The following is a 15903-nucleotide window of genomic DNA, read 5'->3' as shown; positions in this document are numbered from 1 at the left end:
ATATATATATGGTATAATACTTAGAATTTTCTTAGAAACCTAAGATATTTCAGGAATATAATGGACATCCACAAATATTTCATAATATGCAGAACATATTTTTGACACGAAAATAGTAGAACATATTTAATGGTTTTGGTGGTGAATTGTAATTGTTTTTGTGTCTTTTTATAGGTGATATTTTAAAATAAAATTTTTTAGGCGATAATTTTAAAAAGTGGATTGCTCGTGGGCGGTAAAATACAAAATTTCTTAATATAATAATAATAATAAAATAAAAACCCGTCATCAATGTTGTGTTAAATAAAGTGAAAAAAAAATACTACCCACCAAAAACATAGCTCAGTACTCTCTCTCTCAGTTTCATATTGAACTGCACTCTACTGAGGCGACTTGTGATATTTTTATCTTCCATTGAAGCAACTTCTGAGGTATGATGTTAGTTTCCTTTTGTAATCATCGTATATCAATTTCACAAACTAGCGTTTATCGTTAATTAAATTCTCAGTTTACTAACTTTAGGGTTCTTCTAAACTCGACTTTTGAACTATTGTTTATTTATAATTTCTAAACAAGAAGAAAATTATGATCTTAATTTGATGTTTGAATGATTGAATGAAATTTGGTTGCTAATGTGTTGCAGAAGCCTTTGATGAAACTGGGTCTTTTCTCTGTGGGTTCAGGGCGACTGCCCCTGCTGCCCTGGCTCAGGGGCAATGTGTTGCAGGCAATTGTTTTAAACCCTTCATTATTAGGGCGAAACTTTAAAAATGGATTTTTTCTACCGGGGCCGAGGGTGGCTGCCCCTCCTGCCCTGGCTCAGGGACGGGCCTGTACTTCGCTTAGAATTGCTGGGTTTTGTTATGCTGCTCATCCCACTATATCAGGTACTTAGTACTTGTTCTTATATTGCTGAATGAAAGCATATTTTTTATTTTATTTATTTATTATTGTTGTTTTTGTAATAAATTATGAGTTGATGAAGTTTGGTTGCACATTTTAGTCCCTGGAAGAACATTTAGTTCAAAGTTTACCCAAATAAATGTGCGTGATAAATTATTGTTGTTGGTTGCTTGGTTCATTATTATCAAGACTTAAAGTGAAAACCGTATTGTGTTACCGGGATTAGGTTGTGCATCCTGGTCTTTGGAGCAACATATAGTTTAATATTCATGAAAATGTAGTTCAAATATAGGTGCATAGTTATTGTGGATGTAAATATTGTATATTTTGGTTGCCAGTTCCTTAAATCTGTGACTTTAAAGCCATTATGTAGTATGATTTTTCATTCATGGCATTAGCTGACTCTTTTTTTGAGCAGCACCTGTGGAAGGTTCGACTCCTAAATCTGCTAGACTGAATAAGCTGATGAAGAAATTAGACGAGCTTGGCATTGAAGGTCACGAGGCTAAGGGAGGTCAATATAACAAGTTGTTGTGCCCTATGGTAAGCTGGTAACTATTGAGTATTAGTTATTTGATTCTAATATTGAATTATTTTCTCCGAAAAAGTTATTTTGACCTATGTTACTTAGACATGGAAGAAGTGTTAGACATGAGCACATGTCCAAGGGTAAAAAATTGCTAGAATATAAAAAGTCTGCGTGAAATGAAGGGTTACAGCGATTTCTAACTATGCAGTATCTGACACACGTGCTTGAAATGGAATGACGAGTCGGAGTAACATTGATTATGGCAAAGAAAAATAGATGGATATGATTCAATAGCGATTGTCGTTGAGGAATGTCATCTAATAAGGTATCAATAGAAGAGATAGATATGTATACGATAATGGTATGCTAATCTCTAGTTATATGAATGAGGCTTTTAGGCCATAACATTAAGATTGCAAGCCAGTTTATTGTACTAAATTTTTTATTTCTGTGTTGTTCACCTTATTGCGTGCAAGAGATGAATTAAAATGAATAATATTCCGAGGAGTCCGTATGTATTTAGGCTTAATAATAATAACAATGACAATAATGGATTTTTGGGCCATCATGTGAACTTCTAAATCAAGTCCCTAGGGTAGACATCTAACATTGTCCACGATTTTTCTATTTTGTTTGAAAATCCGTTTATCCTCTTTATTTTTTTATTTTATTTTATTTTATTTTTTCACTTGAAAGGTCTAATAATGGATTGGTACTGGAAAGGCATCGTTTTGATTTTTATGGTGTACAACCAAATTACTCGGAACATTTATGAACTTACGTCATCAAGATGGCATCAAAATCTAAACTCTATTTGATGAGGGAGAGCGGTGAGAGAGGGCTGCAGTTACACAGTTAGGGATGAAGGCTACTATATCTTTGGGGCTTTGCAGTTTGGGATTTATATGTTTGATGGTAACCACACGTGATGTGACCAACTGCATGTGGTGGTTCGAAAGTTGTAAATTTGTTATTATTTGTCAATACAAGGATACTTGAGTTCTTTTACTATTGGACTTGTGAATTGGTTAATTAGATTTTTAATAGCATGCAAACCAAAAGAAGATATGAGTTGCAGCATTTAAAAGCAGAGGGAAAACAAGGAGAATAGAAAGGAAGAAAGAGGGGTGCAAGTCAAACAATATCTTCTTGTTAAGCAAAGAGTGCTGACATGAGACCAACAGAAAAGGAGAGAAGGGAACCGAAAAATAGTGCAAGGAACAGTGGGAAACAAGGGAGCAACAGGAGAGTGAGATCATGTAGATGAATGAATAAAGGTCATCTTATACTACAATATTTTTAGACTTGTTGGGTTTGATGTAGCAATTTCAGTGTCAAGGAGGGAGTATGTTGTGCAGTGCAATTTGTGGTATGTAAACAACAACATACCCTTAGTCCCAAAACGATTTGGGGTTGGCTAACATGAAAAAAAAAAAAAGTAACAGGAAGGAAATAAGTTACACATTTCAATCAGGTGGGAAGAAAAGTTCTTAGTTTCTTTAGCGCTTGACATGCCTCTTGGTTCCTCAGAATGGCTCCCTATGATACTCTGCACTCTTAATTTCACCTCAACTATCCATGTCAGATCTTTTGATAAGAGTAAAACACTTGGACGCTTTATTTTGGGTTTAAATAATGGAGAACAAGAGTACCCAAGTTCGAGTAACATATCTTTAGCTTTTCTAAGTATATAGTGGGCGTTAAGCATCAATTCCATGGTGCCCCAATTCCTGTGTGTTTGGAACACTCTATTTTTATCTGGGTATCTAGTTAAGGGAATGTTTCTGAGTTCAGTTTTTTGTTGACAATCTTTCCCACAGAAAGGGAGAGTATATGTGCTTTCTTTTTGATTGTAAGAGTTAAAGAGCTACAAGAAAGCATATAGGAAGCTAAATATTTAACCTTAACAGTATAGTATTTCTGACTCAATGAAAGAGATTGAATGATGTACGTATGGCCATTTTCTGCTGTTTTGATGGTCTAATGTGGATAGGGACTTTGGTTTTCTTTGTAGAATGTTGAAAGAAAGAAGGTATAGTATATAGTTGTATCTTAGTATTTTAGCAGGAACTGCAAAAAACTTTCTTTCTCTTTGTATCACCAAATGCAAATGGTTGGGACTATCAAATGCTGATTCTTTTTTAGGCAATACAAATTTTTGCACCTCTACCTGGTTTTGTGTAGCATTGTGTGGTTATCAAATATTATTTTTTTTATTAATTTTCAATCATTAGTACTTTCCTCTTGCAGTGCAAAGGTGGTGATTCGGGTGAGCATTCCTTGTCATTACACATAAGTGAAGATGGGTATGCATCATTTTCGTCTAATAGTTTTGTCCCAATGTTTTTCAGAATTTCAGATGTATTCAGTTCTTTTTTTTTTTTTTTTTTTTTTTTTTTTTTTTTTTTTTAATTTAATTTTTTAAAATTCTGCAGGACTTCTGCAGTGTGGCTTTGTTTCCGTGGAAAATGTGGTTGGCAGGGCAACACAATGGTAGAACTTCTGTTCATTGTAGTTGGTTTTGGTTCTCTTCTTGTAACACTCTATCTCTTTTGAGGTTAAATGTTTATTTTATTATTGGTTTGGTACTGTTGCATCTATTATTCTTTTTTATTCGATGGCCTAAACCTTGATTGCGTGTAAATAATTTTTGATCTATTTTGTCTTAATCGCCCATTATTTGATCTCAAGGGAGTAATCTATTTTGCATGTTTTACATAGGCTGCTGCCAATGCTCAGTCATCCTTTGGGAAATTGAATAAAATGATGACATCTGGAAAAAGAGAATTAACCGAGAAGAGTCTTGGGCTAGAGCCACTTTGTAATGAGGTAATTTTTTTCCCCCCTATTAATATGCTTTACATGTCTGCATAATACATGTAAAAAAAAAGGAAAAAAAAAATCAATCATTTTGATTGACTGCAGTAAGTTACACTCCCTTGAGTATCTTAGGGCAGTGTAACTTTTGCAATTTGGCATCCATCTAGTTGTTTGAATGTTTATATATTTGCATTGTATGTTTCTTAAAAGTTCAAAAGTGGCATTTTTTTCATTATTTTTATTTCTTATAATTTAAAAATGGTCTCTATTCTTAGTCATGGCTTCAGAGCTTTCCACAAAGAACTTCCATCTATTATAAGAGGTGGTAGTTTACTTAAATTTATCTTATTAAATCAATTAAAGATCCTTTAGTGTCTACTGCCACTATTATTGCTGTTGGGATCTAAACTTCACACGTTCCCGAAGCTCATGTAGTTTTAGATCAACCAAACATTTTGGCATCATCTGATATTGTGTCCTTGAAGGCATGAGGCATGCAGACAAAGGCCATAGGATTTCTTGAGGAATTATGGCATGAGGCAAGAGACAGGAGGCAAATGAACATAGCATTCAATATCTACAAAAACACGCTGTCTTCTATGGACATACTTACTGTTTAGGGAACAATAAATACAGACATATAATTATTTAAGAGTACAAATTAGTGAAAAAAATGTAAGTATAATGTGAAATCATAAAGTAATCAACAGTATTTTTGGTGCTTTATGTGAATCTAGCTATGGGTATATTTTAACCCAGCATTGAGGAATTTTTCATGGTCTTGTTTGTCTCAATCAAGATAGCTAGAAATGGTGCAATAATTTGAATCAAATAGACCAAAACCAAGCTCATCTAATTACCAAATTGATTCTTTCAAAAAAAAAAAAAAAAAAAAAATTACCTAATTGATTGGACTAAAACATACTGAATCTGCATTTTATCATATACTGTACTCAACATGAATGCAATTGTCAAGGCTAAATTAGTTGTCTGAAAGGTGGCTTTGCTAGTCCTAGAGATTACGATGCTTTGTTTTGATGACTGATTCAGGGAAGTGAGCTTGTCCTCACTTTGGGACGTGGTGTAATCTGCCTTATCAGTGCTCTTTAAACCCTTGGTTACTTATGTGATTGGCTAATTATTATACGGTGCTTCTGTATCAGCTACTTGCTTATTTTGCGGAGAGAATGATAACTGCAGAAACATTGAGGAGAAATTATGTTATGCAGAAAACCTTTGGTAATCAGGTATGTTTCATCCTTCATTAGTTGCTTAATGTATTTGAGATGAGTGACAAATAATTAGGTTTCCAAAATCTCATCATGGTTATGCCAGTTTAAATTTAGTGTAATTTGATGCTAAGAAACTTTTTCCTGACTCCCATTGCAAAATTTATACTTCCTCCGTTCTTTTATTATTGCACCATAAGGGTTTGACACAAATTTTTTAAAAGTGGAAAAAAGGATGAGAGAGAAAGGTAGAAATACAAAGTTGCCCATATGATTGTATACACAAAATAAAAAGTAAGTGTTGAAAAGTAAGGGTATTTAGGTGTTTGTAGTATGAATACAAATATTTTTTTTCCTAAAATGGATATGGTGTAATATTTGTGAAACTTTCTCAAAAGGCAAGTGGTGCAATATTAAAAAAACGGAGGAAGTAGTATTGATTACTTTGGCCTTGAAAGCTGTACTAATAATATTAAAATAATATGAAGTAATAAATATGTACTTCATCGGTTCTTTTTTAATTGCAATGTTGGTGTTTTCATGCTTGCCAATGCACATTTTATACTATAAAAAAACACACCAAATATGATATGTGTCATATCTTCTAGTGACACATTTTTTCCGCTTTGTTTTTTTTTTTGTTTATATATATATATATATATATATATATATATTAAAAGCAAATCCTTCCATGACACTTGTCATTACCTTATGAAAAATTTTCCCGCCTTTTTCGCTTTTTTTTTTTTTTTTTTTTTTTTTCTTCTTTTTTTGGAAAAATCTTAAAGTAAACTATTTATACCTTATGATATTTTCTTTTCAGTTTGACAAACATATTCCATATATACCCAAATGAAACATTTCTGAATATCTTTTATATACTTTATGTAGTATTTTGTAATATTATTGTCAAAAATATTTAACAACCGTGCATTGCACGGGATTTTAACCTAGTATATATATATATACATATATATACATATATAATATGTGTATATATATATATATACATACATATATATACATATATATGTATATATGTATATATATATATATATGTATATATAAATATATATGTCTGTGTATACATATATATATACATATATATATGTGTGTATATATATATATATATATGTATGTGTATGTCTGTGTATACATATATATATATATTTTTAATATTTTTACCCAATCTTTTTACAAATTATCCAATTTAATACAAAGTATAATCTTTAACTTGTTTAAAATTACACATGACATAATTGATTGTATAATTTATCTTTAATATTCTGGTGACAGTTGATACTCCCATCTCTTATGTTCTTCCTTTTTCAGATTGTTATTGCATTTACTTACATGCGAAATGGAGTTCTAACAAGCTGCAAATACCGTGACGTCACTAAGAAATTTTGGCAGGTTTTATTGTCTATATACTTTTGTCTTATAATTTGTGTTAAATGTTCAAAACTTAAAACTGACTTCGGATTTTTATTACTATTGTGATGATTGGTGTGTGCTTCAGTCTTTTTAAAAAATTAAATAAATTTTATTTCATTCTCAAGTGCACATGACTGTAACATTCATTCTACGTTGTAGAGGGAATTGATAAGATGATTTGCATTGTTGAGGCTATTGGAGATTTTTTTTAGTCTATGAAGCTTTTTATTGATATGCATTCAGTCAAATTCATCATTTTTATTGTGGTGGATACTTAGGTTGTTCGTATATATTTTTTCTTTTGATGTGCAGGAAGCTGATACTGAAAGGATTTTTTATGGGTTGGATGATATAAAAAATGCAAGTGATATCATCATTGTGAGTACTCTTTTCAGCTTCCAATGATATTATGCAAATTTGTTCTATTCTAAATCTTTGTCCATAGGTCGAAGGAGAGATTGACAAGCTTGCAATGGAAGAAGCTGGCTTACACAATTGTGTGAGTGTGCCTGACGGTGCACCTCCTAAAGTTTCAGATAAAGGTGTTCCATCTCCGGATAAGGTTTGATCCTGACTGACCCTCCTTGCTTTTGTCATTTCCTTATTACTTCTTGGATGGCATAATGGTTTCAAGACGGAAAAAAAAAGGTTTTGGACATCACTCTCTCCGTCTTCCTGAAATTTCAGATAAATATTTTCCAAAGTTGGAGTAGATTATTAAGTTTAGGAAATAGAGGCCTGTGAATCTAATTATTTAGTGCTATGATGTATGGAATATAGTTTTTACGGACTATAAAACTAGGGTTGTAACTAAAGAACTATATTGGCAGTTTATAAGTGTCTTGCAAAGGTAGATTCTCTATATTGCCCTTATAGCTATGTATAGGCTAGTAATGGTAAGTATATAACAATACCCAAAACCCAATGATGCGGAGGCATCCAAGATTTTTTTTTATGATTCGTTCTTTTAACTTTCTTAAAGTTTCTTGAAGTTTCTTAAGTTTAAAAGTCTATATTTTGCTTGCAAGTTTTTACTGAAAGGGGCTTTCTTGTTTTAAGCATTAGGATCTAGATTTATTGTTTGAATTTAGTTTTATTTTTCAGATTTTAGTTTATAAATTCTATCTTTTTACAAGTTTTTATAGAGATAGAGTAGGAAATGGTCTATGTTAGTTAAACATTTGTTTATCTTTCCAATATCCAATTTATTTAGGTATCCTAAAGTGTTTAGGACTCTTCAAGTATGTTTTGTAGCCTATTTATAGGCATGAATGTTTGCTAATTAAGTGAAGTTTTGTTTGTTGATTATAATTTTCCTTTAAGCTTGTTCAAAGTTTTTTACTTATTTTCCAGATTTTTCATTGTTTTAGGCAAGTAAACATAAATCAAGATCCTTAGTTTTGGCGAGTGAAATCTAATCTAAGCTAAGTTAATTAGTTTAGTACGTGAAGCTAAACAAAATCAACCTAAAACCCCCACTAAATTGTGAACTAAGGTGAGTGAAGCCATAAATTTTATTTAGGGTGCTAAGGGGTTAAAAAACGAGTGAAGCTCAAGAAACATATCACCTAAGCCGTTAGCCTATTGTTTCTTTTTTGAGTGAGAAGGAAGCAAGGGGGTTTTTTTTTTTCTCGAAATTTTTATTCATGAACGTGAGATCATAACCTAAATAAGCCTATATGAATGGACCATACAAATCGTCTAATTGATGTAAAGTCTGAAAGGTGGATCAAAGATAACCATAGGAAAATTAGTCCCAAGTAGGCTTTAATTAATTCTTTAATTCACCTTAAGCCCAAAAACATAAGCAAAAATAATGCATTGTGCTCGCTCGTTTCCTGATCATATTTTTTTGGTAACCGAATTTCGCTATTTCTCCTAACTGTCAAACCTACGGTCATTTGGCACAATCTTCTCTCAAATCATTTTCGCAAGATAATTCACCATACTACATCATTGACAATTTCTAGGTCGATTAGAAGCCTTCAAGGGTCCTCTTTAATTTAGTAGCCTTCTTCAAAAACAAATATCTCTTATTTGTATATATTTACTGATTATGTGTCTATTGTTTATATGTTTGTTAATGTAATTTTTGATACAGGGTGTTTGAGATCCCATGTATGTATTCTTTTGTAATTTATATTTACTTTATATTGCTTATTGTATTTGTTGCTCAAACTCATGCATGTTATTACCTTATTATTGTTACTAATTAAGACAACCATATATGCTATCACGCCTGATAAAGTAATCACGAGTAAATAGTTAGGTATCTTATAATTTAGTTGCCATGTTCAATTTCTTATAATTAAATTAACAAACCATAGCATTAATATTATTTGGTTGTTAATATGATTTTTTTGTGGTGTTGCAAATTTCTGTTGTCCCTAAATGAATTGAGTAGAGGTCAATATGGATGAATTATGGTTGTTCGTCAAGTTGAAACCTTCATCCCTAAATCAAATTGTCAGCACCATGTGGAGTTTCAATTAATTTGGATCTACAATGGGCCATAACCTTGTCAATAAGTCCCTATAACTAGTCCTTTCCGTTGTCTTTTTCATTGTATATTATAACCGTTTGCAAGTTCCTTTAATAACTTGTTGGCTCCAAATCTTTGTCTCTATTATGTTCCACCCAAAGCAAGTCAATTTTCAATTAACATCTCCATGTACATTCATGTATGTTTAAAAGGTAGGTCAATGTTTATGCTTAAAAGTTTGATGTCAAACGAAGGCATATCGCATGTGTTGGAACATGTTATAACACTACACATTTTTTTTTTGGGTGTCTTGCATTTTAGATTATTTTTCTGTTTTGTTGGTTCTCTCTGTCATTCTGATTTCAACAGCAAGTATCATATTTCATCTATAAGGAAGTTCTAGAGGGATTTTTCTAATACTATTTCTCATGCGTTTCTTTGAAGCTAGGACACAAAGTATCAGTTTTTGTGGAATTGCAAGGAGTACTTTGAGAAGGTTGGTATCACTATTCATCTAATACTTGTATTACTTTTATTGATAATTAGGAAGAAATGGACGTAATAAATAGGTATCAATTGCATTCTGTAGGCATCTAGAATAATATTAGCAACTGATGGGGACCCCCCTGGCCAAGCACTGTCAGAGGAGCTTGCTCGCCGCTTTGGGAGGGAGAGGTATAATTCTCTGACATTCTATCTATTTCATGGTTAGCCACATGCTTGGATTTGTACATGATTTGACATTTTCTTTATGTATTGCAGATGCTGGCGAGTTAAGTGGCCAAAGAAAAATGACTTTGATTACTACAAGGATGCAAATGAGGTGATGGTTTATTTTGCTTTCTGATATGTTGTGTGGATCACATATGTCAAGTTATCGACATTAAAGTGTTCTTGTTGCACGGACTGGAATCTTGATTAGATGTGCTTACTGGTTGTTAAATTCGTGGATATATTTGCTCCTATCTGCAATCTATGTTAAAAGAAAAAAAATAAAAGACTACAATGCAAGAATGGGGAGTATGGACACACTTTTAAAAGAAGGCAGTAAACAAAGTGTATATAACAGGCTTATTATTAGAAATTAGACTTCATTAATTTTGCTACATATTCAGATTCTGCGGTGATTGTGATTTTAAGCATGGAACTGTTCTCACTCCAGACATTGGCTTTTCCAGAAACAGGACGTGTGAAAAAATGAATATAGAATGCCCAAAGACGCTTGGCTGTCAATTTCATAGGCTCATGCTTTTAAAAACATAAAAAAGGTGCATTTGGAGGAACATCTCAAGAACTTGTGAAAACTGTAGTAGCCCCTGATGTCAATGGCGATTTAAAAATGAGTGTTGACGGAAAATTCCTCTAGATACATTGCCAGTGGACTTGAATTTTCTCTCTAGAATTCCTATAAGTCGAAAGAAACTTAAGTTTTTGATATCTAGGCATCATTGATTTAGTTTCGTGGAGTTGTGGTGAGAATCAAGACCACTCAAATGCATAAGCAATAAATTGATATTTTTTGTTTGGGGAGGGGGGCAATTGGGACGATAAGGGTAATGGGGTAATTTACTCATATACTTAGTATGATTTTAGCATTGGGAATAAAATTCAAATTAGTGGATTTTTTTTTTTGTTTTTCTCTTCTTTTTTATTTTCTCTCTAACGCTTACAATTAATAAAAATATAATCAATTAGTCTATATATTACAAATGGCCAATTAACCATATTGGTATTACTTGTAAAAAAAAAAACATATTGATATTAAAGTTATTGTCGGCGACATATTGGTATAAAAATTAGCAAGTGGTGACATATTGGTATATAATTTAACAAGTGGCGACATATTGGTATAAATGTTAGCAAATGGCGTCATATTAGTATAAAAGTTAGCGAGTGATGACATTTAACTCTTATTTCTTATCCGAATAAGCGCATATTATTGTACACATGATTATTCTTTATTTTGGACATTAATCTATCATTTTCTTTTCTTTTTTTCACCTTTAAAATAAAAAAAGAGATAAATAAAAGAGGAAATCAGAGAAAATATTTTAAAATTTAAGACTATGCATAAGAATTAATCAAAAATAATTGTAAGATCAAACTTCGATGATACACTTTGGGATTTCATCCAGCTTTCTTTTTTTTTTTTTTTTTGCAATATTAAATAACCACTTTTGTGACATTATATCCTACTTCTTTCCTTTCATTTTGTGAGAATTTTGTTTGCTAATACAATTTTTTTGTTGTTATTTGTCGATAATTTAAGTGGGCATGGAGGGGAGAACTATTGGACATTAAATGAGTATTGACAACAACAAAAGGACATAGAAAGATTAATAAATCAAAAAATAAAATAAAAATTAAGCATTAGTATAATAGACGAGTGCGACAAGAAAAAAAAGGTTAAGTGTCGAAAATGGTTAACTTTAATACCAATTTGACGCTACTTGTTAATTATTAAACCAATTTGTCACCAGAGATAACTTTTTTACAAATTTGTCACTGTCACTAATGTGCTAACTTTTATACCAATGTGGTCAAATGGCCTATTACAAATAATTTTCTTTTCTTCTGAAATTTACCTTTTTTGGTTTTTAGTCTTTCAAAATCATATGATATGTATCATATAATGATTTAAAAATTCGTCAAACTTATTCAAATCATGACAATTTTGAAAAACTGACAGCTAGTGAAAACACCTTTTTCTTGTTTCTTGTTTCCTGTTTTTGGATTTTTGTTTTTTTTTTGTTTAAAAAAAAACAAAAAACAAAAAACTGAAAACAAAATATGATGCCAAACAAGCCCTTATATTTGCTCGGTTGTTTTTATCTCCTTCAGTTACACTATTATTTTATCCCTATTTTGGTAATCTCATTCCTTAAATTTCCTACGCAAAACCCAATTATTTACCTCTTTTTTATACCTCCTTTGTTTATGTTCCTGCAATTACAATAAATAACAAACAAAAACAAGGGGAGCACTGTTACTTAATATTTGGTATTGTCATATGGGAACACAGTTATCTACCTTGTTTCATGCATTGAGAATCTGATCCCCTAAAAATGATCTAGTTCACGAATTTTAACATCCCAAGGATATTTGTATTGTATTTAGATTTGAAATGTACCGACAATCCTTTGTTTATCATTTCTTTATATCATTATATGAAATTACTGACCTTTAATAACTTGTTGCTTATAGGTACTAATGTATCTAGGGCCAGAAAAACTCAAGGAAACAATTGACAATGCTGAGATATATCCAATTCAGGGATTGTTCTCTTTCAGAGACTACTTTCATGAAATTGATGCATATTATGATATGGCTCTTGGTGATGAACTTGGTGTTTCTACTGGTTGGAGGTGTTTGGATGAGTATTACAATGTAAGCATTTAAAATGAATTTTTATGCCACAGCTATTGAAAAGAAAATGCACTAATGCATAAGCATAAACGTATACCTTGTGCCTCTCCTTCCTCTCATAAAGGTAATGAGGCAGAAACATCCTATTGATCAATGTGTTCCTTTTTTTCACCCCCTTCTTTTTTTAGGACTTAATGATACATTTTTTTGTTTACTAATTTTACATGCATAAATTATACAGTTCCTAGCACTATAGCTTGTGGCTCTGCTTTCATCTACATTAGTAGCTTTTTTGGCTCGGTTGTAAAGACCAAATCATCACATTAGTTCTACTTGTGCTCAATAAGTTAGAAAATTAGTGGGGTTTCAAAAGGGGAAGAAAAGGATGGAGTTGATAAAAGCATGATTTTACAATTTTCAAAATGGGATTAAAAAGGGAAAGTAGCTCTAATTGTAGGATAAAATGTCTCTTATGCTAGATAAAACTCCCTTTTCCACTCCTGTGAGTGACGCACTAACACTTTTCACGCATGCCAGGGCATATGTTTGGCCCTTAATAACTTTAATTGTGTGTTAATAAATTTTTTTGTAAAGTTTACATTGTGACCATTCCAACAATATATATACAACATTAAGTTATTATTTAGAAGTAACAAAAATCATGTCAAAGCTTATGTGTGAATAGTACTAAAAGTCAATGTATTTCACTTAAAAAGCGGAGGGAGTATCCAAAGTAATGTTGTGATCTTTTTGAAATTTGGAAATAACCATGATGAGGTTATTTTGGAGCTATCTAAAACAATATGGATTATATTGAGCAATGACTTTGTTAATACCTCAGGTTTATCTTAAGTCCTTTACTTATTCCCATGATTTTGTGGACTACTTTATACATCAGGGTTATCTTAGATTATTCGCCAAAAATATTAGAAGGAAATTTTTGCATTCAGTGTTGCAAAGCCAAATAAAATAGAATAATTTTATTTAATGAAATGAGGGATTAAAGATTTAGTTACACTAGTCTCTTGAAAACTGGTTGCATGGACTGTTAGAATTATACCCCGTCCTTTTAAAGTGTCATTACTCTCTGTAGCTTATTGGAAGTAAGATTGTTAGTTTATTTAACTTTTAAATGGAGGCTTTTTATATTAATTATATTTTGGTTATAAACTAGAAAGCATAAACAACATCCACAACAACAAAACCAAAGCCTTAGTCCCAAAATAATTTGGGGTTGGCTAATATGAATTGTCACAAGGAATCGTACGATATAAAGAAAAGGACATAGCAAGATAATCAATTAAAAGAGTTTGAAAAAGGTGAGTAAAGTGAGAAAAAGAAAGAGCATCCAAGAAAAAATAAAGGAGTTGTAAAAGAGAATTAAGAATAAAATTCAAGAAATTTTAAAGGAGTGGTAAAAGCGTTAGAGTAAAAAACACATAGAGGTTTAAGAAAACTTTAGCAAAGGAAATCAATACATTTACAAAACACGAATGAGGTAAAATAATAAAATTACATACAAAGATAAATTAGAAGTATATATATAATCATGGCACGTCATTGAAATGAATTTTCTTCTTCTACACCGCCCTATCCTACACCATATTTTCCTCAATCCCAAAACACTCATATCACTCTCAATCACCCTCTTCCAAGTTTTCTTAGGTGTTCCCCTACCTTTTGCGATCCCAACACTTTGCAACTCTTCAAGCCTCCTCACCGGAGCCTCACTTGGTCTCCTTCTGATATGGCCAAAGCATCTTAAGCGATTCTCCCTCATCTTGTACTCAATCGGTGTAACCTCTACTTTCTAGTTTCATCTCCGCCACATTCATTGCCACGTGCATAAGATGAATGTGGCGAAGATGAAACTAGAAAGCATAATGGATGCTTATATTTTTCTCTAAGTTTGACTACAATTTCTCTAGGAGACTTATACAGTGGTTCTAGATAGAGCTTAAGATACAGATGTCTTTCGCAGAGGGTATAGTGAAATTAGAGGTTCAGTAGCTTTTATACAAAGCTCTTTTCTTCAAATTAAGGGTTTTCAACATGAAACTTGACTAGTGAGTTGCCTATAATCATTTAGCATGTAAAACGTGATGTATGGAGTATTTTACTTTGTTGAACAGAAAAGGGGAATCTTAAAAGTCTGCAGGTTGCACTTTGTTGTCTTGCTTCGTAATTCTTATTTCTAGGCACACTTGCTTCTTCTTCAAGCATTCCAAATTAGCAGTCGGTTATTTGATTACATTTTTTTGATAGTGTTTTGGCTTTCATATCTATAGATTGTTTTGTTAACTTTCATGGTTATCTGATTTTGACAGGTTGTACCTGGTGAATTGACTATTGTGACTGGTGTTCCTAATTCAGGAAAAAGTGAATGGATTGATGCTTTATTATGCAACCTTAATGAAAGTGTTGGCTGGAAGTTTGCTCTTTGCTCAATGGAGAACAAGGTATGGCCATATTTAAATTAATATCATGCTTGAATCTCAGTAATCGAGAACAATTCCAGTAACAGTAATAAATGTTGTGAGGATGAGTTGATGAATTGAACTGTATAATTGGCTATCTTTGCCCTCAAGAAATTATTTCATTAAAACATTGTTCCTTGATTGCATCTTTTAATCCATGTAAAGACCTCTTTATTTCATTGAAGATTAATATAGTACAGTATGTTGCAGAAGTTAAATGGACGAAGATTAGCCAGTAATGTTGTAGCCCATAACATTCTTTCTCAGTGCATATGCTTCTGAACATTAAAGCAACATATGACTATACTTTTGGGCTTCCTAGCAAGGCTGTTGATGTTTATAATTTAAGCGCCCATTTGACCTTGTACTTTGAAATATTGTGTAGTGAATTGAATAGTTTGTCACTAGATATCTTTGATATAAGTGTGATCAATGACTTTGGGAATTGCTTTTATTTTTATTTTTTTTAAAAGAAAAAAAAAAACTATATTTCACAATAATATAGGTAGTAAATCAAAATCTATAGAATTTCATACTTAATTGCTTTTTTTGGTAGAATTACTATATTTCACAATCATATGCATATAAATGAAATGGTAGAATTACTACCAAATCAGCGAGAAAGGCCATAAGATATTTTTAGCAGTCCTTTTTTTCTTATAA

The 15903-nt window shown here is 31.8% G+C and overlaps 1 protein-coding gene across 2 annotated transcripts in view; it reads left to right on the top strand.

Moving 5' to 3' along the window:
• Positions 1–308: 308 nt before the first annotated feature.
• The window catches only part of LOC110702912 (twinkle homolog protein, chloroplastic/mitochondrial-like), a 32127-nt gene continuing 16532 nt past the window's right edge, over positions 309–15903 (top strand). The window contains exons 1-15 of one of the 2 annotated variants that reach the window (XM_021880664.1): positions 309–431; positions 644–887; positions 1322–1446; positions 3683–3738; positions 3868–3925; positions 4154–4261; positions 5416–5499; positions 6814–6894; positions 7228–7293; positions 7361–7477; positions 9846–9893; positions 9987–10072; positions 10160–10220; positions 12602–12784; positions 15091–15222. In XM_021880664.1, coding sequence (XP_021736356.1) covers positions 653–887; positions 1322–1446; positions 3683–3738; positions 3868–3925; positions 4154–4261; positions 5416–5499; positions 6814–6894; positions 7228–7293; positions 7361–7477; positions 9846–9893; positions 9987–10072; positions 10160–10220; positions 12602–12784; positions 15091–15222 — 1440 coding nt within the window. In that variant the 5' untranslated portion in view covers positions 309–431; positions 644–652. Of the gene's footprint in view, positions 432–643; positions 888–1320; positions 1447–1640; positions 1758–3682; positions 3739–3867; positions 3926–4153; positions 4262–5415; positions 5500–6813; positions 6895–7227; positions 7294–7360; positions 7478–9845; positions 9894–9986; positions 10073–10159; positions 10221–12601; positions 12785–15090; positions 15223–15903 lie in introns of those variants that run through there. The other variant, XM_021880666.1, reaches the window with a different exon arrangement.

The sequence above is a fragment of the Chenopodium quinoa genome, unplaced genomic scaffold, assembly GCF_001683475.1.
Source record: "Chenopodium quinoa cultivar QQ74 unplaced genomic scaffold, ASM168347v1, whole genome shotgun sequence".
Lineage (NCBI taxonomy): Eukaryota > Viridiplantae > Streptophyta > Magnoliopsida > Caryophyllales > Amaranthaceae > Chenopodium > Chenopodium quinoa.
Note: the sequence above shows the minus strand (reverse complement) of the source record. Positions and strands in the feature narration are given on the sequence as shown.